Consider the following 24609-nt stretch of genomic DNA (forward strand, 5'->3'; position numbering starts at 1 on the left):
TCTGCTTTGGATCAAACAGTCCTTACAACCAGATCCTGATGACCTGTCAGTGCATAAAGACTTCCAAGCTATAACTAATAGCWTTCTTGATTAAAAAACAAACATCACTCTGTGCAAGCTAATAAAAATTGTTCAGCGCAACCAGGAAAAAAAAAAACCCAACTTGCACAGCAATGTCCATCACTGATTTATGTATCATTAGAGTAAAAACACAGCACCTGGCAAYACCAAGGAGCTATTGAAACAGTTTGCTACAAATTAATTCTACCAGAAAATAAACAGCTCTTTTACGATAAAATAGAAACATGAGAGATGGTGCCTGCCATTTATTCTAGTTTATCAGCCAATTAAGGATCACAGTTAATCTTATTGTCCTCATGTTTTGACTGCAGGCTCTTTGTCATAGAACCTGCATACTCCAGTACAAGTACAATGCCCGGTATCCTCAGGCTGGATCCTGATTACCTTTTAAAGGGAACTCCATCCATCTGTATGCAATGGCTCGCATATTATAGGAACAGACGCACTCATTAAACTATATAAGCTATATACATATAATTATATGATTTCTTGCTTCATRCAGTACTCATTAAAGGGAAGGAACAACTGAGCCCAGCATAATAGCAGYAGGTCTGTTGAAAAATCCTTTGCTATGGCTTCACAAATAAATTTTAAATCCTGAYAGCAGCACTCCAGGCTACTCTCTGCAAAAAGGCTGGCAAATACATACATTTGTTCCTTACTAATGGATGAACATGTGATCAGGGCACATTGGCACCAGCTGAGCTCCACACATTCTCTTTCACTTGTGACTCGAGTTGGTTGGAAACATTTCAGTGAGACAGATTTTTGTTGGAAAATGGCAATTTGTTGAATACAAAATATTTCACCTGAAACATGGAGAGGTTCGATGAACTCTTGGCAAACAAGGTGTGATTCCCCYACCCTGCTGAGTGGCACTCTTCCTTCTCCCTGCTCCCTGGGCTTGGCTCAGAARCAGCCAGCTGTGCCAGGGATCCAAGGCTTGCTCCTACAGCCTTGGAATCCAAAAGCCCTGAGGGCTGCAGATCTACATAAGGCAGTGTRGAAAACCTAGTTTTAGCTAAGCTTTTAGCACTTTTCATTCTCCTACAGAGCTGAAATCTAGATCCCAAGAGTCCTGGTACAGACACTGAAGAGCTTTGGGGTAAGAGCAGTGTTTCCTAAACAAAGTAATGTTAGGATTCAGGCTGGACTTCCCCATGGCTGTAGACTTGGCCTGATTCATTTCCTATATAGCAAGAAGAATTTGGTCACAAGCTCTTATCCAGGATTTCCAGCTCTAGACAAGCCCTCAACTCAGGTCTGCTAAAATGTAAAGCTGTGAGTTGTCCCTCTTTTTGTATTTTTTGCATTCAAAGAAGACACATTTCACCAGTGCTGTGTAACTTTTCATTCAGCGGTTCTTTGAGAGCTCTGGAGAGCAGGTGCTAGACAAACAGATAGCAAGAGAGAATTTCTCTTGGCCAGAATGACATTCTCAGTACTCTATAAGCATGACATTTACAGACTAAGCAATTCTGGAATCTTATAATTGCACCTGACAATGAAAAAAAAAATAAAGTAGCTAATGCTAACCTAACACAGATTTAATGCAACGCTGCAGAAGAGTAGCAGCACAATAGATTCTAAATATCAGCAGGTTCCAATGAAAATGCCAAGCAGATTGCCTGTCCACACTACTGGGAGCAGGATGGTCTGTGAGCACAGCAGTGTGCAAGCACTCCTCCCAGAGAACACGGAGATGTACTCAGGGCAGCGAGCACCCTCACCATGGCAACTTTATCTCTCACACCCACAGATTCTGTGTGCCAGGGTTTCTTTCCAGGATCCCCTTCAATCAACATTTCCCTGCYTGTGTATTTAACCACGTCTTGCAGGGGGGACCTTATCACAGCCATCAATASGATGCCTTCAGAAGGCTGTCACTGCTGCAGTCAGGTGACAAAGCCCGTGTGGGAGCCCACCTTCTCTCCCTGGGAGTATGGCATGCCACCCCTGCCATATCTTTGAGAATGAAAGAAAATAGGAGCCACTGATTCATTTGATTTGGACTTTTTCTCCTGYCCAAAGACAGTGACTGCATCACCAACAGATTTCTCTTAAAATAAAGTATGTTTGTAACTTGCAGGCAAGGAATGACAGAGTTCAAACCCAACTATTTTAAGCATTGAAAGGGAAAATTTTAGATCTAGAAAAAGAAAAAATGAAAAAACATTAAGCTGTATATTTAGCCTCCAATGTCCAGTGTCCATTCCCATTATTTTRTGTTCAAAAATAATATTAATTTAAAAATTAGAACACTATGGTAAGGTAAAATTCCTCTAAAGGAAAAGCTGTCCCTTATTTTCTCATTCAATGACAGCTGAAAGAGCCAAGAATTGCCACTCTATGCCATTTGGGGGGAAAAGTCAAGGCAGCAACTACTAGCTGCAGAATAAAAAACAAGAAACCCTGTAGAGCTACACAGAAAGCCACARGGGAGATTTAGGCCATGCAATGTTACAGTCCAAAAAGCTGCCTTCTCCCTCCATGAGGCAGAGAATGGTTCTTACACTGTGCAAATGCTACCCAGACCATCAGATGTCTTCTTTAGACTCTAACAGGCTCTTCCTGCAAGAACCAAAGACAGCAGGAGACAAGAGTGCAGCTGGCAGGTTTTCCCCAAAGTGCCAGTCGGAGCCCAGCTGCTGCCAGATTTGGATCTCTCTGAATTACACTGCAGCAAACCACAGTGCACAACCTGCTCACAGACAATGCTTCTTTCAAAATCCCATAAAACTACTGTTTGACTTATGCCAGAACCACTTAAGGGCTTCTGGCTTCTGAGTTTATTTCCTTTAACCACGGATGTTCTCCCTGACTGGACAAAGTATCATCTTTATTTTAACCCTATGGTCTGCCCAGTCTCACATGGTATTTTGTGGTTCTGCTGTTTTTTTCAGTGTGTGCTTGCTATGACACAGGCAGTCATTTTCAACAGAATTATATTGTCCTTACAAACTTTAGGCCTAGTTTGAGGAATTAGGTACAARTTACCTATTGATCAAAATTTTTAATTTTTGCTACTTGGTTTCTCTTGCTCCCTCCTCATCCTCATGTTACAAGAAAGAAAAAAAAGAGGCCATTCAGTTTATTCTGATGACACCTCTGTCACCCTCCTGGCAGTCCCACCCTTTTCAGCTTCTTTCTTCAAAGGGAGTCCTTTCTTGCCATCCCACTGGTAATTTTCACTGCCAGCTTTTAAAATCCCTTCTATTTCTCATATGTCTTTTTTGATGCAGTGACCAGAAGTGGCAGCATACCATATGCTAATAGTAACATTGTCATATTTTTGTGTTATTTCAGTTTTATTCTCCAGACATTCAAATATCTAATGTGCTTTTTAACCACTGCATGCCAAGAAGAGGTTTTCATTCAACTGTCTGCAACAATATCCAGATATTTWTCCTGAGCAGTTACAGTTCATTACATCAGGCAGCCAGGTGCATTATTAGACTCTGGTTTCCAAGGTACAGTACCTTCTATTTGTCAACAATAACTTCGTTTGCCCCCTTGTTTATCAGTCAGCCAGCCTCCTTTTATTTCCTTCCAAGCTTTGCCTTTTTAAATCTTGATTAATGCACATAAGGTTGGACCATCTATAATTCTCRTACCCAGTCATCACTCCACGCAGATCATATTTGCTAAAATTTGGACAATTCCACTTTTAGTAATGGAACACCCCTCTATTAGCCTTTTGTCATGCTTCAAATTGCTAATTCCTTTCTACCCTTTGTTTTACTGTCTCTTGGTGAATTTCTAATTTGCCATAGTACATCACATTGCTTAATTTATTTGGCAGCTTCTCTGTGAGAAGCTTTGCCAAAGGCTTTTTTTATAGACCAAATAAATTTCAACTGATTCTTAAGTCTGTGATTTTCCTGACATGCTCAAAACATCTTAGTAGAGGAGCTCATGATTTTCTTTTACAGAAGCCACATGTCCCTATCGCATCACATCAATTGTATCATTGTGCTAGTTTTTCTGTTACTTTTTTCTTTTTTTGAACAAAGTAACTTTCCTGGTCTCATAAGCCACTTCTTAAGTCAACTTTTCATACTTAATAGCAACATCCCTGTTGATTTACCAGTCATACAGATGTGCCACTGTTACAAATACATGTGATCCCAGCCAACAGGGTAAGATGGCAGTAGGGGGTGAGGAAAATGGTGACACAGGCACATCCTGCAATTTTGTAGTACTGCTGAGGTTGATCTTTTCCACTTCCCTAAATCTGGGTAATGCTTTGCACACACTCTCTCCTCAGGTTATGAGACACAGGCATTCAYGTCTTTTGTGGGATTTAACAAGGTCTTTTTCCTATTATTTTAAAAACTGAGTACACTTTCCATTATACATCTATCAAGCGCCCTCTGCTTTTTCATTTCACGCTCTTTTCCAACAAATTCCCTCATTTAAAAAATATTGCATTTTCGAAAGTTTTGTGCTATGGTGCTAGTTTTGATATGATCCTTCCCCTCAGGATACATATCTTATTCATACAGTATTTTCTTTTTTAAASTATTTCCTTGCTTTGCTTGAAAACAAAGGGGGAAAAAGCCTCTCTGCAGGGCTGGATTGGTCTAGAACTAAAAATAAATCTCTAAAAAATTATTTAAGGTAACAATGCATATCCTGCCTTATCTTTGCCTCATATGTAAAAAGTGAGCTTAAAAGAGAGATATTTGAAGTCACTTGTGGTACCTGTCTGAGACTCTGGGCACAGATTTCACATGTTGAAGAGCTTTGCAAGTTTGCATTACCCCTCCTCAGCTGATGGGGAGCTCATTGAATCACAGGTGCCTCTCAGGGCTCTTAAAGTTTAACTTAAAAATAAACAAAAAAGCCCTCCCATGAAACCCAGTCAACCTCCCTCTCCCAAGAAAGTGAAGATGCTTTAAAAAGAACAGTTCCTATACTTCGCCAAAATACATTGGGAAAGCTTGTTCAGTTGTCTGTCACTAGTTGAGGAAGAAAGAGGGAAAAACAAATCACCAAGGGGCACTGAGCACCTGACCACATTCCTCAGGACCTTTCCTGATTCCCACTATCATGTAATTAATAGCCTCTCCCTTACTGCGAGGCTGATTATAACCCCCTTTGTTTAGACAGGAATATCAATCTGGATCTCTTGGAGATGGTCCCTCTTCATAAGCAAGAAAAGCAGAAAAATCCTGTGGTTGAGCATCACATGACCTGCCTACCGCTGCATCAAACTTCCCTGCTAAGCTTCATTTTCTTTCCTCCTTTTCTGTCAAACCATCACGTTTCAGCACRTGTTCACAATGCCAAGCTTCTTTCCCACTGCTAAAACAGCTAGCTCACCCATTTCTGCCTTATGTCTATATAGCAGCACAAGCAACATTTATAGATATTGTTTTTGGCCATATGCTCCTCTTCCTCACCCCCCTTTCCAAGTGCTCAGGCTAATATCCTGTTGCTTTCTTGGAACTTATCTGTATGATCTCACAGCCTATCTGTCCACCAATTGCTGAGGAAGATACGTACAAGATCCAAAGAGACCAACTGGCCAAAGTCTGACTGATGCTTGTGGTATTGCTCTGAGGAAATTTTAATTCCTACCAGGAAAAACAGAAAAGCCTGGATACATGTTGCTGAATTACATCACAACTTTCCATTGCTTTCTGCAGAAGAAATACAGAAGATACTCACTCTTCTCAARAGGAAAACATATTCCGACTGAATACATGTTTTGATAAACAGAGAGGAGGATTCAAGCATAATATTTGCTGCCTGCTTGACCAAGACACCTCTCTCAGTTACCCATTCATTTTGTCCAGCTTCATTTTCAGTTCAGTTCTCTCAGCATCCCTGGAAACCACGCTACCGTACCAGAATCAGGTGCTGAGATGCTCCCCCCAGATTCCTGGGAATAAGAACCAAAACTTGTATTATGCATGTACTACAACTTGCCTCTGAAAAAGACTARTAAGATTCTGTACTGTGCCTATTTTAGGATTTTTCTAAGGTGCCTTTTACTGTGGAATCTAAACACAATATAACAATTTCAGTTAATACTGTGTGACTTAAAAGGCAGGCTACTCAGCCCCCCTTGTTTGTGGTGTGTCTGTGTGGAAACTTTCCTTCTGTTTCCCTTCTAGCAACTTTCACTTTCTCGCCTCCAGTTGTGAKTTGGCCCTGGCAAAGTGCCCATAGTGGAAGAAAGCTTCATCAAAGTGGTGGGTAGTGCATACAGATCTGAATATGGGTCAGGGCTGGAATCATTCCAGCTCTCTATTAAGATTTTCTCCATAGCAGGGGACRAGACACCAAAAATGTTGGCAATGTTGTGTTCTGGGTTAGTCACTCAGACATGTTATAATTTTCATAAAATTACACGGTGTATATATATTATATCATTATTGGTCATTAGCCTAAAGATATACACAGTAAGGAAGACTCATATGGACACACACAAACCACTCACATAAATTAAATCTCCAAATAACCAGTTTCAATGGAGAATGCCTACAAGAACCTAGAAAAAAAAAGAATTAGGTAGTTCAAGCTCATGGCTGTGTTGCCTAGAAGGAAGCAAAGACAAGACAATTAGATTTTTGMGGACTGCAGCTGGACAGAACACCTCAACATGCTTTGCCTCTCATCCTTACCAATGAAGCATAAAACTTGAAAACCAAATAGCAGCATAAAGGAAAAAATCCTGGCTTGTTACAGTGTCCTGGAAAAAAAACTGGGTTGTAATGAATGACAAACACCTTAGTTCTGAGTGGCCTTTTTGGTTTTGAAAAATGTGTCTTGACCTGCAGCCACAGCTGATACACTGGAAGGGAGAGAGCGGGAGAGACAGAAGCAGCTCTACCTCCATGGGCTGCCTGCCAGGAAGGAGATAAGGCCAGGTAGCTCCCAAARGATACTAAGACAGTAAGAAAACTGCAAAACCCAACTGGCATAACAAGAACGCTGCATCCTAAGTAGCTCCCAGCTGYGCTGTACAATTTTGAATGGAGTTGGCTTATATATGTGCCAGTTTTGATAATATCACATACACACAGATTTAAAAGCAGCACTGTTTCATAATGAGAARTCTGGTATTTTTTATTTTTAACCTTGTTATCAATTTTTACTTCCACCAAAAGGAGTTCAAATTATGTCTGACACTTTTGGACACAACACTAACATGCCCCTTCCTCATTCACCTGCTTCAATTTTGATGTGATAGAAAATAATTTTGTTAATGTCGTGGTCACTTGCTACATGATTTTATAAARAGGTGTGTTTTAAACAGATGCAGGCTCACGTAATGAAAGCCTTAATGCTGGGAGGGGAGCAGAGGAGAGCACAAGGGMCTCAGACAGCCATCACTTTGAGAATACCCAGAGACAGTGAAAAAGTCCCTGTTTTTCTCCAACATCCTACCTGCGACCTCTTGCAGAAATCACCATACCAAAAAGGCAAGGGTAGACATTTAACCTTCAAATAACAGTTTTTGCCAATAAGGCAAAAAAATGCAGATAATAATTATCTCTGCAGGGAACAATAGAGATGTCCTTTACAAAGCAGGGGACAACAACAGGTCTTTGCCAGCTTCTRTGTGATGAATGCTTCTGTGCAGGTTGTTAACAGCTGAAAACAATCAAAAAAAMCCCCAAACTTTCTATCCATGCTGTGTTCCCATTCAATCTATTCATCTTCTGCTTAGGATGGCCCCCTAGCCAACATGGAACACCAGGTCCTAAAAGAGAGGGCCATAAACCCTGAGTTTATTCGATAAGGATTAGCAGGACACACTGAGGATGCCTGGGAATAGTGCACTGATTTACAGAAGAAGTGTTAAGGAATGAGCCTTCAGATTTTAGGGAGATGTCAGACTGAGCAGCAACCTAAAACACAGCAAGATCTGCTGCTGTGGCCAGAGGAATCTGAATAATTTACACYGAAGGAAACAGCTACTTGAGTGTAAGCAAGGCCAGACTCTTGTCTAGTTAAGCTCAGATTCTGCAGTGGCATAGAGGAAACACGAAAAAACATTTCTGTTCCTCCCTCACCCCAGTCTGATGCTCTGTTACACACATTCTAAAACAGACAAAATGGTAACTGTAATAAAACATTTCACTATTACTACAAAACTCAACCGCATTAACAAGGGAAATTTTTTCACTTCAGCTTCTTCATCAAAGAGCKAAGAGGACAGGTTCCATTTTTACTTCATCAAGAATATTCTACAGCTTGCAAAACCTGGGGCTTCATGTTGCAACCATTTAGTACTTCAGCTAAGCAGACAMTGAGTTTCTTTACATTTTTATATTTTTCTGTATCAACACAGATGTTTCTTCCTTCAAAAGGTCATCTTCAGCTTAGCCCAAAACTTGGGCTGAGTTAAAAACACACTTTAAACTTGAAGGAAACATTGAAAACAAAACATTACAGCATAATCTGTCATTCATTTGGGTTTGGATGATTCACTGCTGAAGTGCCCACAGTTAAAAACCACAGCAAGAAAAAAGTTAAAACTGCAGGCCTGCTTGTGGAAAACAGTGGAGAGATCCCTGCTAGAGCTGGCCAAGTTGGTTTGCCCATTTAGCAGGGTACATTGGCCTGCAGGGGTATTAGCTGGCATCCTGGGGAGCAGYACTGATAAAATTAAGTGGTGTCACATCCCAACAACATCCCTGCTTCTGGTGGTTCCAGGTCTGGAACTGAAACAGTCACAGACAGCTTGTGCTGTACCAAATGGACATAACCCAASGCAACTTCCACATTGCCTGAAATGGAAAGGCAAGCAATGGAAAAAAGTTATTTTTTTCTCTTTTTATGGGCTCTTTACTTAAGTATAGGCATCATTCCTAGTACAACTAGGGAAAATTTGTTCTTGCAAATGAAATAGCTTTGTTATATTATCAGTGTTTGACGATTTGAGCATTTTGATTGTCAGTAAAGATTTCCCTTACCTTCATGTGTGATTTGAGATTGTCCTTGCGTGCACAGCGGAAAGGACAGAGYGGACACTGATGGCTCTTCAGACCTGTGTGAATCACCATGTGTCGTTTCCAGTAACTCTTCCTCTTGATAACCAAACCACAGATAGGACACTGGAAAGGTTTTCCCCCTTCTTCTTCTGAGGCTTAGCAGAAGAGGGAAGAAAAAGAGAGGATCCTTTACAACCACTTGTCAAGTACTTTGCCCTTGTAAACWTACTCAAGACACCACTTTTCAATGCTAGAGGTCCATCTGTAAAGAAACACATCAGTTAAACAGCAATAGGTACCAGAAGCTTCAGTTCCTACCCCCCTGCATATACCTTTTCCCCTGAATCTAGTTATCATGTCTCTGAGAAAGGTCACCATAATTTATAAAGGTTAATGCCCCAAACTTCCTCTCACTAATCAGTAGAGGATGCTACACTCTCTCACCTGGTCCTAATGTTCCTTATAATTTAACTGAACTGAGATGAATGCCTCTCATAATCATAATTTTTCAGCTTCATTTCCTATCAAAGGCTAGCAGAGTATGGGAAATACACTTAACTGTTAAAAAATGATCCATTTCCACATCTGATGGTTAGCCAGCAGGGAAGCAGGATATAAAGCACAGAGGAATCCACAACTTAACTTGCTGGTATTGCATATCAGATATATTTAGCACCAGAAGTGAAAGACTKCAGAAGCCCTGCTGCTGAAATTGTTTAGTTATGGCTCAAGCAGATACTGCAGTATCAGCCATCAAAGGTCTTCAGGTCATAGGTTTCCTTCTGCTCCTCTAATTGCCAGGGCTTTAAATCTACTGCCTTCCTAAATGTCTGCACTATGCTTTACTGCCCAGTTCACCTAAATAAAGTATTTGGCAGCATTGATCAGGAAAATATGGTTAGACTTCCAAGTGCAGAACCATCACAAGGTTGGAGAAAAAAGAAATACCTTGCTGCTGACTTTGCACAACTAACCATCCATCCAACCTCTCACAAAAATTACCTCTCATTATTATAAAGGCCTACTATTACAGTGGAACTGGATGTCCTTTTCCTCACTGTAAAAGACAAGACTGTTTTCAAATATCCAGAGCCCAGCAATGTGCACCTTGCTATTCAAAAATTCCCTCAGTCTATTTAATCTCATTACTATGATTGATAAGGATACAGCAAACATCAAATTCCCTTGATGGGGARCTAAGTGATAAAAACCTCCAGAAAGATCTGTCATGTCCTAAAACACAATTCTTGCTATTACGTAGGAAACAAAACCACTGTAATCCAACTGATTAGACAGTCATTATGTAAGTACAGAAAGGGACACAATGTCAAAGCATGTACGATTGTAAGTTCAGAAATACTCTTTGTAAAATACTCTATCACATTAAAAATATCAAATTGTTCTCCTCTCTACATCTGTAAAGAGTAAGCCAAAACCAAAGCCATAATTTATTACATTAAAATATTTTTACTTTTTTCTTCACAAAAAGCAGRGAAAAAACATTGAAAAAACATACATGGGTAACTTTTAAACCTATCACTTATTTTTCTTCTATTACATCTTTTATTTAGCCTCTGGTTTTCATTGAGAGAAGAAATGTGTAACAAGGTATTACCTGGTTTTAACCACTTTAAAAATAAATSTGCAATCAAGATGTATCAATGGTGATTTAGCACATTACAAAATATGCAAACAAGTGGGATGAACCCATGTGATTTCACTAACAATGACAATTAGTGTTACACAGGAATTATGCCAGTGTGCTCCATTTTACTGGTAGCTCTATACAACACTGTATGAAGCTCAGAATAAAAAGAAAACCATGGGTTTCAGCTTTCCTTCATTTATATTGATGTCTATTTTATATCACAGAGTTATTCCAGTGAGGAGAGAATGCTTACAAAGAAGTTTTGGGAACAAAATTGCAAGCATCACAGGCATTAAGTGATAAGACCAAATAAGAATCCAGTCAGTAAAAGAAAGGTCTGTCACCCACACTTTTCTAAAACTATCAGAACCTAACAGATATTCCAGGCTTCCTTCTAAATTTCATCCCAAATGTGTGAGCAGTTTACAAAATTGGCAATATTAACAGATTGACAGAAAAGACAGTCTTCTCTGTACCACTTTACTATAAAAGAAATTCAAGTAGCAATTAGGTTGCCCAAACCTGACACGCCATTTCAGAGGCAAGTACACTCTGATAAACCAAGGTTCCAGCTTCTTGCCTGAAATAATTCTGAGCAAATAGCTCAACGTGGTGGACAAAAGAGCAGCAGGCATACTCTTGTGATTAACTTACTCCTCTTTAAATAGCCTCCATCTTYGCTGCTCCTTACTTATATCTAATTAATCTCGCTGAGTATTGATCTCATAACCAAAGCTACATGTTGCTAGTGGGRAAGTGAATCACATTCGTAACAGCAAAGCAAACTCATCAGTGCATTAAAAGTTCAAAGTATGAGGGGAWAAAAAGACCTCTCAAGTCATATGTATTGGGAAAAGATGCTTCTCTCTGGGATCAAGATAAAAAAAAGGCTCAAGGAGAAACCAGACAGACAAAAGACAAAGCATTAAAAAATTATAAATTGGTTTTTTTTTCCTTTTAGTACCATAAGGTTCTATGCACAAAAGGAATCAGGTGTGTATGCCAATTATTTTTACGCCAAATACACATGTCCAGCTGCTTTACTCAACTTTTACAGAAGTGAAGTCTTCAAAGGTCACTAAATGGCAACCTCTTTTCACAAGCTTTATTTTCCCATGGCTGAASGAAGGAGTCTGGCTTTCCATAATCAACACACAGATATGCTAACCAACAGTTTGCTCTCTATTTTCAGTCACTAATTAGAGAGGAAAAACTTAAYAGCAAATCAGAAAATTTTATGGACATTACACTTTAAAGTTTGCTTGGAAAGCAACTGGTGTTGGCCCAGTGTATGAACCGGAAGGAAACACCCTTTCTCTTGGGATACTGGTCCTATATAACACAAAAAAAGGAAAAGTTGTTCCTTGGTAATCAAGGACCTGAGGCAGTCAGCCCCCATTGTCACCTTTCAGCAGCACAGTACGCCTGGGCCTTCAGCAAAGAGAATATTTGTTAGGAATTTGCTGCATCAGAGTAGTTTACAAAGTGCCAGCAACCCTGGTACAGAGGATACTACACCTCTAGTACAAGATGCACAACAAATTCCCCAGTTTCTTGGTTAAAAACAGAACCTGGGTTTTACTACAACCATCTACTTTTCCCCAGCAAAGACTTAATGTCTGAACAGCTTTTCCCCCTTATTTCCCCCTTTATTTTGGAAAGAAACCAAGAACTTCAACTAAATTTTAATCCTACTTCCTTTCTATATGTTGCAACCTTTCCTATATGAAGTCCAGTCCTCGTGGGAAGAGTTGCATTAAATTAATGCCCACATTCACACTGGTGTAGCCAGTGTGGGTACCCTTATCCCCACACGAAAGGACCTTTTCTTGGTTTAGCTTATGTTAGTCCAAGACGCCTTCGTCTAAACTGATGAAACCCTCAGGCCGCGCCCATGCCAAGAATGGCTTGCCACTTTAATTGCCTTGGCAAAACACATCAGTTAAGCATTTGTAGGACACAGCAAAAACTGGTACTGGCTGCAACCACTGCATCCCTCTCCCTCCTCTCCCAAAGGAGGGATGAGCATTGCTGCCCATGCAATTGATTCTACCTGAGGGGTTTGGTGCAAGAGCTGCACAGGGACAGACCAAGCCTCAGGATGCCCCTAAACAAAGAGGTGAGGCCACAAAAACAGCAGTACAATTACACAGCATCCATGTCAGGCTTCATACCTGTGCAGCCAAGCCAGTAATCCTGATAAAACTCAGCTTGATAAAGCTGGAATACACTAAGCCACTTCGTGTGTCTCATGAAGATACCTGCCATGCTTCCTTTCCCTCTGCAGCAGAACACTGACGACACCTGAAGCCATAGATTCCACCAGAAATACAAATCCAAAATGTGAACTTTTTATAGAAGAGATGAAAGAAATTGTTTTTCCTTATTTTGAAGATGGACCATTTAAATTCCCCTGCATGGTTTGCCATGCTTTAAAGCCTTTGTTACCCAAACAGTTTCTTCTTCTTCCCTGATTGCTTGACTGTCAACAGCTGGAACTGGAGGAGAACAGTCAAACATGTAAAATGGTTCTTGCTGAGAAAATTAGAGAATTGCAGTTTAGTCAGATTTTTTTTTGCTAACAAGAAAGGATTGTAAGAAAATTTTAATGAAAAGTGGCAACATAATAATATACTCTGGTAAATTGGGACAGGGTAGTAAGTGATTACACAAAAGTCTATTTGTGACAGAGACAGCAGGAGGGAGAATTCTCCCTTGTCCAGTATTTCAAAAGCACTAGTTTTGTACATGCTCACCGATATTGTGAGCTCCCTAACAGGGATTCTTTGATCTTCTCCATTAAATATTTTTGTGGACACATTCTAAACTTGGTAAGAGAGGAAAAATACTATTGTATGGAAGAAAAAGAAATGCACTGAACTGTACACTCATACCTTTAAAATAGGGAAACATTTGTGACAGCTTGGCCTCAAAGTGGTACTTCAAAAAGCTTTTCTATTGTTCACCTAAAGTATCCATTTTTTATTTTCATAAGACGTGGAATCAAACCGYATCCAGACTCACTGAAGAGATGTTATATAAGCAAAACAAATACATTCTACCTAGTGGCTCAATTGTATTCCATACCTGTACTAGTGGGTTTGGATGCTCTTCCCTTAGGGACTGGTAGTAGCAGTAATTCCAAAGACTGTGGTGGAGTTGCTTTCTCTTGTTTCATCTCCGAAAGCTGCAGGGGATCCTCAGGAACCAGYGATTTCTTCTTCTCAGCCAGGAGGGTGCCTGCAGCCCTTGCAGCAACCTCCTTGAGAAGGGCAGCTGAAGAGGTCATGGAAGCCAGGGAAAGGAAAGAGCTGGCCGGAGGCGGGTGCTCCTGCCCAGGAGTCATGCTTCTTTCACTCACTTTCTTAGATAAAGCTGCTAACGTGGAGCTGGCTGACTGAGAGCTAAAAGGCGAGGAAAAGGATTCGAATCTTATCGTTTCCTCAGTCCTGGAAAAAGATTTGTCCTGCAGAACGGCATTGGCTGCAGCTTTCAGCTTCAGGATAGCTGAATCAGGGGACAAACCACAGGTGGTGGTTGAGTTTGGCAGCCACTTACCTTGATTCCATATAAAGTGACTGCTYGCATTGTATTGGTCACTTTGTTCCTGTTTCTCAGCAAGCTTTCTGGCAAGCACACTTAGCTGCTGGGCATGGTGAGCAGGTGGAGAGAAGGAGATGTTTGAGCCAAGATTTACAGGGGACTCGACTCTACCATTGACTGTAACAGCAGCATCCAGCTTGAGGGAGCCAGCCTCCAGGAGCCGCCTCAGGTTACTGCTCAGGGGCTTGTTTGGACCAGGAGGTTCCTCTTCACCCAGAGAGGGCACATCAGGAGAAAGGTGCTCCTTGCTCTGTAAYGTGTCCCTCAGTGCCTCATTTTCAATGGGTCCCAGCTCCGCTGTGTTGCTGCTCGGAGTTGCACTTCCCAAAGAGGTATCAGGGGAGGTGGACTGCTCTTGGATTCTGTCCTCAAGAGACAATTTAAAGTTCTCCTGGACTTCTCCATATGATGCTTCCGAAGGAGTTTCTGAAGAATTCCCAAACCAGCGTTCCTCTTCACTGAGCTCACCTTCCACTTCYTCCTGTCTGGTACCATCTGTGTGGAACCATGAACAACAGCATTATTCCCAAATCTGCGTTAAACAGTTTCTTAGCATGAAGCATGACTGACCTCTGCATGACCCTCCTGAACARTCCCCTAACACATCCCACTAAAGCGCATGGGCTTGCAATCAGCCTGGGTTCAGTGACCCGAAAAAAGAGTCTTTAAAAAGAAATAAATCTTTCTTACAAGACAAAACCATGACAAACCTCTCATCTTTCAGTCAGCATAACTAAACCAGCTAAAACTGCAACAATTCATATAAAGATAATATATATTCATATATTGCAAACAATTCCTTATTGGCAGAGTCTGTACCTCCTGCAAAGTATTATGAACTCTCTGGTATAAGGTGGGGATTTAGCAGACCAGAAATCACTGGATACTTGTTTATTTGTACAGCCAGCACAGGTGTGCCTTCAAAGGCAGATCAGGTACGTAGCTACTCAAATCTCAGCCCAATCCTGCAGTGACCCCTATCTAAAATAAAATAAAATAAAATTTGTACTGATAAGCCACAATTCATTCCTGAATAGCTSCAATGACTCATACATGAATGCAGGCTAAAGTTCTCATCTCTCCAGCTATTTGGAAAAGGAGTATCATAAACACAGTGTTGTCTTACACAGACTCTAGCTGTTATTATTTATTTGTCACTGTTGAATAAAGTTTTAAAGATCGTCCTAGACYGAACTTAGTTTAGCTGAAAAGAAAAAAAAGTGTTGATCTCACTGCAGTTAAGTTACATTTTCTCCTCTCTGGTAACTGCAACACACCTGAGTCTCTCCTGAGACCTAACTGCCAGTTTTAAAGCACTGTGACCCTGGACTGCTCTTCTTCCTGACAGGTATTCAAAGTCATACAGATGTGAAACTGAGACTTTTTTTTTTTTTTGCAGATCTTCCTGGCCAATCAGAACATCGAAAAGAACAACAGCAACGCTAGAATTAAATTAATATTATCTTCTCTTGCCAGATAGCTCTCACATTTCTTGCATTTAGACTCAATGCCCCAAGCTGCACAAACATCTTTGTAACCACACTACAGAAAGACAAAAGTATTTAATATAACCCTCCACTGACATTCTGGAAATAAGCCTGCATGATATGCATTGTATCTATGATCATGTATTACTCCCAGATTCCCAATTTAATTCCAGCAAATTACAAAATTTTGAGAGAAGCTAATGAATAAAAACTTAGATTTCTATTATTGCTTTGATCCAAAGAATTTAAGGAAGAAAATCCCAGACAAATGTATCATGAGTACAGAGATACAAACCTACACTCTGAAAGCAAAGGGGTTTTTTTTTTCTTTTATATTATACAGAATATGAGGAACAGTCTCTCATGGAAAGCTTATTTTGCTCAAAACCCTTTGGGAAAAAAGTCACCAATATTTCAGACGTGATAGGCCCACCCAGTTACCTTAGGTTGGTAATTCAAACAGAAGAGGGCTAGCATATTCCCTTTTCAAAACAAACAAAAGCCAAGCAAAACCCCAAGCTACTACTTAAAATTATTTTGGTATTGTTTGAGTTAATATCACAGAGCAAAATTAACAATAACATGTACATAAAGGCCAGTGCCATGCACATTCAAATAAACAAGGTAAATGCTAATCAGTTGAACCAGCACTTATACAGGTTAAAGGAGAACTGAATGTATTTCCTTTTCACTCCATGAACATTAAAAAAGTAACTTGAGCATGTCTGTACAGCTCGGTGCACTCAGATGAGAGACCCATTCACTCATCCCAGTGCAAACAAGTTCTGGATTGGAAGCCAAAAAAGCATCTTACTGGCACTTTGTCTGAACTCATACACCAAGTGCAGGGCACATCCTCTGGGAYGTAGCCTGGGCTTGACACCACTACACAGCTCTCGAGCCAGAGCCAGCCTGCTTCCTACCACTTACATTTGTCTGTTGAAACAATCTCTCCTCTCCYCTGCAAACCCCACTCTCTTAGTTTCCCTACTTCCCATCCATAAATAGGGAGAATTGCATTTCCCTTCACACCCAGAAAGCCATTCAAACAGTACAGTCTGAGGCATATTAAAATGTAAGTGGATCTAAGAGGAAAGGGATTTTTGTTTTAGAGAAATCTACAGCTTATGAAACCCTCAAATGCTCTGTTCCCTGCTATGTACCTCAATTTCTTTTTTTTTTCCCAGACATGCATATTCTACATTAGTCTTGACTATACAAAAGGGCAGCCACCACCATGTTATTGACAGGGAGCAGCAGAGTGCAGGACTCTTCATTTAAAGGCTTGCTCCCAWGCCCAGAATTCCCCTCCTCTTTAGGTAATGCACTGAGAGCTCCCTCTCCTGTTGTTAATCTACCTGTGACCACTCAAGTCCTCTCAAAGCTCCATGCAGTCTCTACAATAAAGAGCAAATTTCCCCTGCAGCCTCGCTACCCCAAAAGCCAGCATGATACTTTTTTTTCCACCAGTGCAGTTTCCTTCTGTACCAGAAATCAGAACTCTAACTGCTGACACAGTTCTAATTTTCCTCTTCTCCGTAATTCCCCGTTGCTTCAACATCAAGCCCACCGTATTTGAAGGCTGTAAGGTTAATGCTGAAAAAGCCAGTATCAGTGTCTTATCACGAGCTCAGTCAAGCCTCTCTTTAAACAGCAGTGAATTGGTTTAGAAGCAGAACAGTGAAGCCTGGCAATTTCATTTCTAAGCAAAGTTGCCTTTCAAGGCCTTCAGGGCAGAATTTTAATTCACATTGACTTGTGAGCCTTTGAGTTTGAACAGGCTTGAGAACGCCAAAAAAAATCAACCCAATCCAACAACTTCTTTATTATTTCAAATTATGTAAAACCTTCTCTCAGAAACCAGGATGGTCATGGGTCTCCCAGACCAGGTTTGTCGGAAACAGGAGCCAACCTCCAYGTGTCTGTCAAGAAACTTCAGCTGTATTTCAAATCTGTGCAGAAGATCTGCATAACATATTTTTCCCTTCTTTCACAACACAGTTATGGAGCTCTTCTCATCATTATTCAAGAGTCAAGACCTGTCAATACTGCTTCTTTCTGATTTCCAGAGCAATTCTAAAAGGAGAACTACTTCCCAAACATTTTGCCACTGGCAGAGGCTAGCAGAAATTATAGACATCCTGCATGTTTAGGGACTACCACATCACAGCACCCAGGAGCCTCAAAAAATATTTTCCACTCCTATCACCAATGACAAAAGTATTTCTGGGTGACTGCTRCCACCAATGTAGCCCATATATCCATCTCTGGCAAAGCCACAAATGTGTGCAGAAAGCACTGTTTGAAGAAGTGCCAGTTTCCCTCGCTCGCCAACTCATCTGCTTGTTTTCAAATACAGAGTTCATTTTCCTCTTCAAGAGATCAGTTTGACAGACAAATCTTATTGATCCCAAAGTGTGTTATTTCACTWGGTGACCATCTGCCCTTTTATTTATAGTGCTGATTAGAATCTGACCCTGGTGCCAATAGAAATGTAAATATTAACTTGCTCAAACTACTTATATCTGAAAACTGAAAAAGACAAACATGTTTGTTGATTTATACACTGAGCTACTCAGTTCAAATGCTRGAAACTTTAACTGTACCCAGTGCAATGTACATATGCCATTCCTGAAAGTGGCAAGTGTGAGATGACCCACAGTTTCACTTTGTAGGACTTGGAGGAGAAAAATATGAGTTCAGTGGGYTAGATCTACAGGAAGGGAAAGCATCTCAGAGTTGTGTAACTGAGCAGCAGACATGGGCAGTGAAAACACGATGGAAAGGACACCACTTGAAACACTAGAAATTACCTGAGAAAAGRCTACAGCTAAAGAACCCATCCCAAAGAGACTGATTTTTCATGCTAAGTGGGACAAAATTCCACTTTAATCATTCACTGTAAATTAAAGAACTTCAATACAGAAATCCCCATATTACAGCGATATGAAACATATGGATGTAACGATAGGACTGCAAAATGAAATTAGAAGAAATACAAATGTAGGTAGAAGTAAAATAATTTTAAAAAATGCCCACAGAAAAAATGCTGATGAGATAAATTAATCAAAATTACCCTTTTTCAGCASTTACATTTTAAGGAACAGCCATGAACCTACAGAAATTGGATTTAAAGATACAGGAGAGCCAAACATAATCTTTATTATCTTGATATCAATTATCTTGATCTGTATAAGGATTTCAGATATGATCATTCAAGTTTGTGTCAATCCAAATAAAGTTACAATTGTATTTGTTGTTCATTTGACACCCAGATCATCTTCCTAATTTGCTGCCCCAACAACTCTTCATTTCATCTCCAACACCTACTATAAACCATCCTTTGTATTRTTTTAAAGTAAACACTGTACCTAGGCCTACTGAAAGAGCTGGGATTAAGTGATAGCTTTACACCAGGGAACGGAGGAGCTCTGCAAAGATACCTACAGAATTTAAAAGAACGCATTAAACTTAAATGAAGCAGGAAGCCATCCAAAAGGAGTTCTGTGGAAACACTGACTGGCTTGGTTGAGCAATCAGTTTAAGGCCAAGTAAATAGGCAGATGCATCAAAAATAAGGCAAAGACAATAYCTGAGCAGCCTAGGACTTAGCCTTAGGTGACTTTTATCAGCAAAAGCAAGAAAAGTGGAGTGGATGAAGAGAAGCAACAGTCAACAACCAAGTAGGCAAGGACAATTGTAAAGGCTTTTGACCAGCCATGGACAAGAAGAAGAGAGACAGTGAACTGGTATGCTCATATTTGGCCTCASTGAACTGGTATGCTCATATTTGGCCTCCGGGATGTGTTCTCTTGTTCTATTTCTTCCTGATTGCTTTCTTACAACCCTCAAATGAGGACCAGGGAATCAGGCCACAGGCCAGAATTCAGTGTCCTGGCAGTCCAGTTCAGGATACCCTCTCCTGCTGTAACCCAGGTTCCATCATGATTGTCACCATCACCATGTATCCAAACAAGACAAGTTTTCCTGTCACATGGTGGCTGTTAATTCAAGATCAGCACAGGCTCAMCGTGCCTCCACCTCACCTCTGCAGACCAGGTAATACAGAGGAGAAAAGAATGAAGGAACTAAAGACCAAATACAATAGATACCTTTAGATACACTCCGTAAAGCGTGTGAGTGCATCACTTTAGCAAGGGTAAAGAATCATTACAAGAGACCACTTGCTAATATCACATCACTTTCTAATTCACATTTTCCCTGAATATCAGCTGCACATAAGCCCTTGCTGATTTCACAATCAGGTACTATAGAAACCAGAAGGCACAGGCCTAAAAATGACARTCATATCTGGAAAGTCTATTCTGTGATATCCTACATAAATTTCTCAGTCTAGCTGCCTGCCTACAAATGACACTTTTGGTATTCAGGCCGATTTTTAAGCATTTCAAATTAAAAAAGAAAGAGTGAATGTAATGTCTTTGGGCTGAACAACTTTTATGGGCTCCCAAACGGTGCAAATGTGTGCGTTGTAAGACTACTTCCAAAAAGCTGGGCACACTGTGCACCCCACAGTCTTCACCTCTAAAAGCACTTACAGCCRCAACTGATGAGGCTGTATATCCAGAGCAGCAGCTGTGTTGATTTTCCCATAGGGATGCTCACTAGAAAATCACRATTTTAATAAAAACACAAAGGCCTGCTTTAACTCCTTTTAATATATCTACAGCAGCAAATAAGACTTAAAAGTCAGTTACATAAATAGTCATGTGCTAGAGTGCCCTTGGTCCCCCATTTTCCCTTCACGATTTCTGTGACCTATAATAGGTAAGCAGCACAGGAAGTCACTGTCCTCTTTGAATGGAATTTCTGGCTTGCTCCTTATCAACGGGATGATTATTCAACTCTTGACCTCCCCACAAAATGRTTTAGTAGCGTTGCTGGTGCTTGAACCAAATTTCTCTACTGCAGGCTGACCTAGAGAGAGCAGCACAGCTGCAAGAAGGATCTGCCAAAAAGCCACAGCTCTTCTGTTCTGTCCTTCTCCCCTGTGTTTAGGTTGTGTGAAAATACTCACACAATTAGACAGGAAAAGAAGCCCTAGGTAGGACTCTGTATTTCATCTCCACATCTTCCAAGATAATGATTTTCCTAATTGGAGGGAAGGAGGAGAGGGGAAKAGGAAGGCACAGCCTTTAAAGACAGGGCATATATTCCCTACTTTTATCCCTAACTTCAAGTGACTTTGAAAAAAATCCACATACAAGAAAACCCCGAATATTCATCTAACAATTTCTCTACAATTTCTCTACTTTTTCTTTTTTCGAAAGAGGACTCAGAAGTAAAAAATATTACAGAATGTTAATTATTTTGCAGTAACTGGAAGTCTTTAAGATGCTTTGTCTGTACACACAAACAATTGAATGTAACCAAATATTACATAATCAGGTTTGCAAACTGCGAGACAGAATATCAAAATGCATGTACAATACCTAGGTTTCCTCTCAAAGGCAGAATCCAAGTGTGATGGACTCTTCCAAGGAAAAAGGGAATCAGGTCAGATTACTGAAAAAGCTTGTCACAGACAACATAAAACTGCCTATTTCCTGTCCCTCAAAGGAGAATAAAGTTGTGGTAGATGGGAAACAGAGGCAGTGGCCTTCTACTTTCAGCCACATTCCCCAGAATAAATGTGGCAAGATCTCTTTTTCACCTGCCAAAAAGATCTATCTTTTACGAGGAAGTACCCATGGAAGGAACAGAAATACATGGTTTCTCCTGATGAGACCTGCCACTACTTGTTGAAGGTTCTCAGGGCTGGCTGACAGATCAGAAGATAGGACCTTATAGTGACAAGCCTCATCTCCCCCAAAAGCAAGTTCAAAAGAGGACTCCTARGATGATGAATGCTTGACATCTTGCCTCCAAGAAAGATTAGCTATTCTTCTGTTCCAGGCAGSAGGTTATAGTTAGTAGCTGTGGGATTAGTGTTTGAGGAGGGTTGCTTCCACTGAGACTAAGATATTTTAAGCAACAAAGGAACGGGCATCGCTTTACAGTGCAGTGAGGTGACAAGAGCTCAAGGCCAACAGAAGTGATGATCCTGCACCCTCCCTTAGATTTGCTCTGTTGTTTGACTGCATCATGAGCCAATTTCAACTTATCTGGCAGAAGACTACTCACTCTGTCAAGAAATCAGAGAAAAAACTCATGCAAAGGAGACAACAATGAGAAAACAGGTGGAGTCAACAATCTGAGCCACCTATCTCCTCTGGTCTTGTGGGGTGCAAAGTACATCACATCTTGTCAGTGAAAAACCAAGAGAGGATTCTCTTTCCTATCCCAAACCTCAACAACATACTACACTTCTCAGGGAAGAACTGGCCAGAGCAGTCAGGATGGCCACAGCAGTCAGCATTGTGCAGACTGCTTTAGAAGCCTAGTCTAGGACATCTGTAGCTGGGTTGGCCCCCATAAATTCTGATCCTAATTTAAAAAACCCTCTTCTCTAGAATTGGTGAGCAGTATCGTCCTGAGAGAAGTTCCAAAGATCCAGAAATAATGTCTTAACAGTGAGGCACAKTAATCAGCAACCATGAAAGTAGGAGGGCAGAGCAGTATGTCTTATAAAGTAACAAATAACAATGTTACATATAAATACTACATATGTATAATAATACATGCATGATATTTGCTTACTATAATTTAGAATTAGCTGATTCTAGCTGGATTTTCCCAGTATTTCAGGCTCAGTGAGCTAAAGTACTTGAGGCATGCATATGAAACAGAACAGAACACACACGGCCTTAGAGGAGGGGAATGTATCTGAAGACCATTTCTCACAAGGCATTCCACAAAAGAACAGCCCACATAAAAAGCTTCCATCAGCCTGACTTGACCCAACTCAGTCACCAGGGAGGTGACCCTGGCTACTCTACTCAGCCCTGGTGAGGCCCATCAGGAGTGCTGTGTTTGGTTCTGGGCTCCCCAGTACAAAAGAGATGTGGAGCTCCGTGAGTGGATTCAGCAGAGAGCTATGAAAACATTTAAGGACTGAAGCACCTTTTTTACAAGAATAGTCTGAGAAAGCTGGGTCCATACAGCCTTGAGAAGAGACACTGAGCGGATCATCAATGTACAAAAGTWTCTAAAGRYRGGGGGTGCCAAGAGGATGYTTCCAGGCTCTGCTCAGTGGTGGCAAGCAACAGGACAAGAGGCAATGGCAGAAACTGATGCCCAGGAAGTTCCACCTGAACATAAGGAAGAACTTCTCTATTGTGCAGWGACCACACACTGGAACAGAGAGGAGTCTCCCCTGCTGGAGATATTCAAGAACAGTCTGGACACAATCCTSTGCCGTGTGCTCTGGGATGACCCTGCTGGAGCAGAGAGGTTGGGCCAGATGACCCACTGTGGTSCCCTCCAACCTGACCCSTTCTGTGACTCYGTAATCAACACACASAATAACTGGAGACAAGGTATACAAAGACAGTTGATTTTTATGATGGAGGTTTTCAGAAGAAACAAMTATTTCTGAGGTCAGCTTATGCTGCAAAGGCTGCCTAGTAGCCCCAAGACAGGTTCATAAAACACATGAAGTGTCAGTAAAACAATAGAGAATCATGTTCCTTACAAAACCTATTTTATGTTACCAATGTTCTTGSAACAGTTTTATGAAGACTGAGCAAAATACCACAGCCACCAGACTTACTGAAAGTTTCTTCCACAAACCCTTAGCAAGCATCCTATAATAACCTATAGTTGAGGCTGGGCAGACATTTCATAAAGCACAAGATAATGATCAGACTGACTTATATACTAAAGGAATATGACCAATCAAAAACCTGGAGTCTGTACATTAACATATCAAAGGAATACACCTCTTCTTCCCGATGTAGAGATGATAAACAATTTTCTGCAAAATCAAACCATTTTAAGGCAGCAACTTCTGAGCCAGATTAAAGTCTCTTATCAGGAATTTCAGGCTTCCCCATGTCTTTTAAAACCAGCTATGATATCRGTTTATGACTGATAGATTATTATAAAGTTGAGGAAAAACCACATATGCAGGAGCTCCACTGTTACTCCCACAGCTCTGCTGGAAATGGGAAACTGCATTAACAAGCTGTGGTGGTTCAAATGGTTAATGTGCAAGTCTGTCCAGAGAGACTCTGCACCTGGAATGGCTGTGTATCACTGACAYCAGTGCACGTTTGACACTTAGGCGTAAAGTTCAGTACAGCAATTAAAGATTCTACCTTTTGTTAGTTATAAGGAAGCTTAAAAACTCCTTTAAAATTGTTTCTAGTTAGCCAAAATTTACTTTGTTGCTCTAGGCAGATRTCTAAGGTAACAGGCTATTAACAGAGAGAAAATATCAAACACCCAATGGTAATAGGGACGCTGGCACCTCCAAAATAAGAAGAGGTAAAGATTATTCTCAAGACTTCTCTTACCCTTAGCATACAGAGATAAGACCTATCCTGTCAGCCTAACCCATCAAGGAGGGAAAATATTCTAAAATTTCATAACATAGGCCTTCAATGGGAATGAACCCCCTAACAATTCTAGGAAACAAATTGCAAAAGCTGGATACAATCAAAAAAGCAGCTAAAGGAGGGATTTTAATTTCCACTCTAGATCAAATTATTGTGGGAGATAATCACACGGATGCCAAATGTTCAATACAGAAATCCATAATATTTTAAAGCCATCCTTCAAGAGCATCTAACTCCAAGAATAAGATTTTATTCCTTAGGCAGGTCATTGATGAAACCTTCTTTGAGAAGTTGTTTGTGGAACACAGAACYAGTGCCTCTACTAGGAAATTCTAAGCAGAAACACAAAACTACCTTATCTTAAACATAGTCTAGCTGCAAAC

General features: G+C 40.6%; 1 protein-coding gene across 1 annotated transcript in view; it reads right to left on the reverse strand.

Annotated features, from left to right (window-relative positions):
• ZNF827 (zinc finger protein 827) overlaps positions 1 to 17328 on the reverse strand; it is a 78543-nt gene extending 61215 nt beyond the window's left edge. Inside the window, exons 1-3 of the mRNA XM_057376288.1 lie at positions 17256 to 17328; positions 13765 to 14775; positions 9012 to 9184 (exon numbers count right to left, since the gene is read on the reverse strand). Coding sequence (XP_057232271.1) covers positions 9012 to 9184; positions 13765 to 14775; positions 17256 to 17328 — 1257 coding nt within the window. The remainder of the gene's footprint in view (positions 1 to 9011; positions 9185 to 13764; positions 14776 to 17255) is intronic.
• Positions 17329 to 24609: the final 7281 nt, after the last annotated feature.

The sequence above is a fragment of the Malurus melanocephalus genome, unplaced genomic scaffold (genome assembly GCF_030028575.1).
Source record: "Malurus melanocephalus ecotype Western Australia unplaced genomic scaffold, MMel_1.1 scaffold_277, whole genome shotgun sequence".
NCBI classification, from domain to species: domain Eukaryota; kingdom Metazoa; phylum Chordata; class Aves; order Passeriformes; family Maluridae; genus Malurus; species Malurus melanocephalus.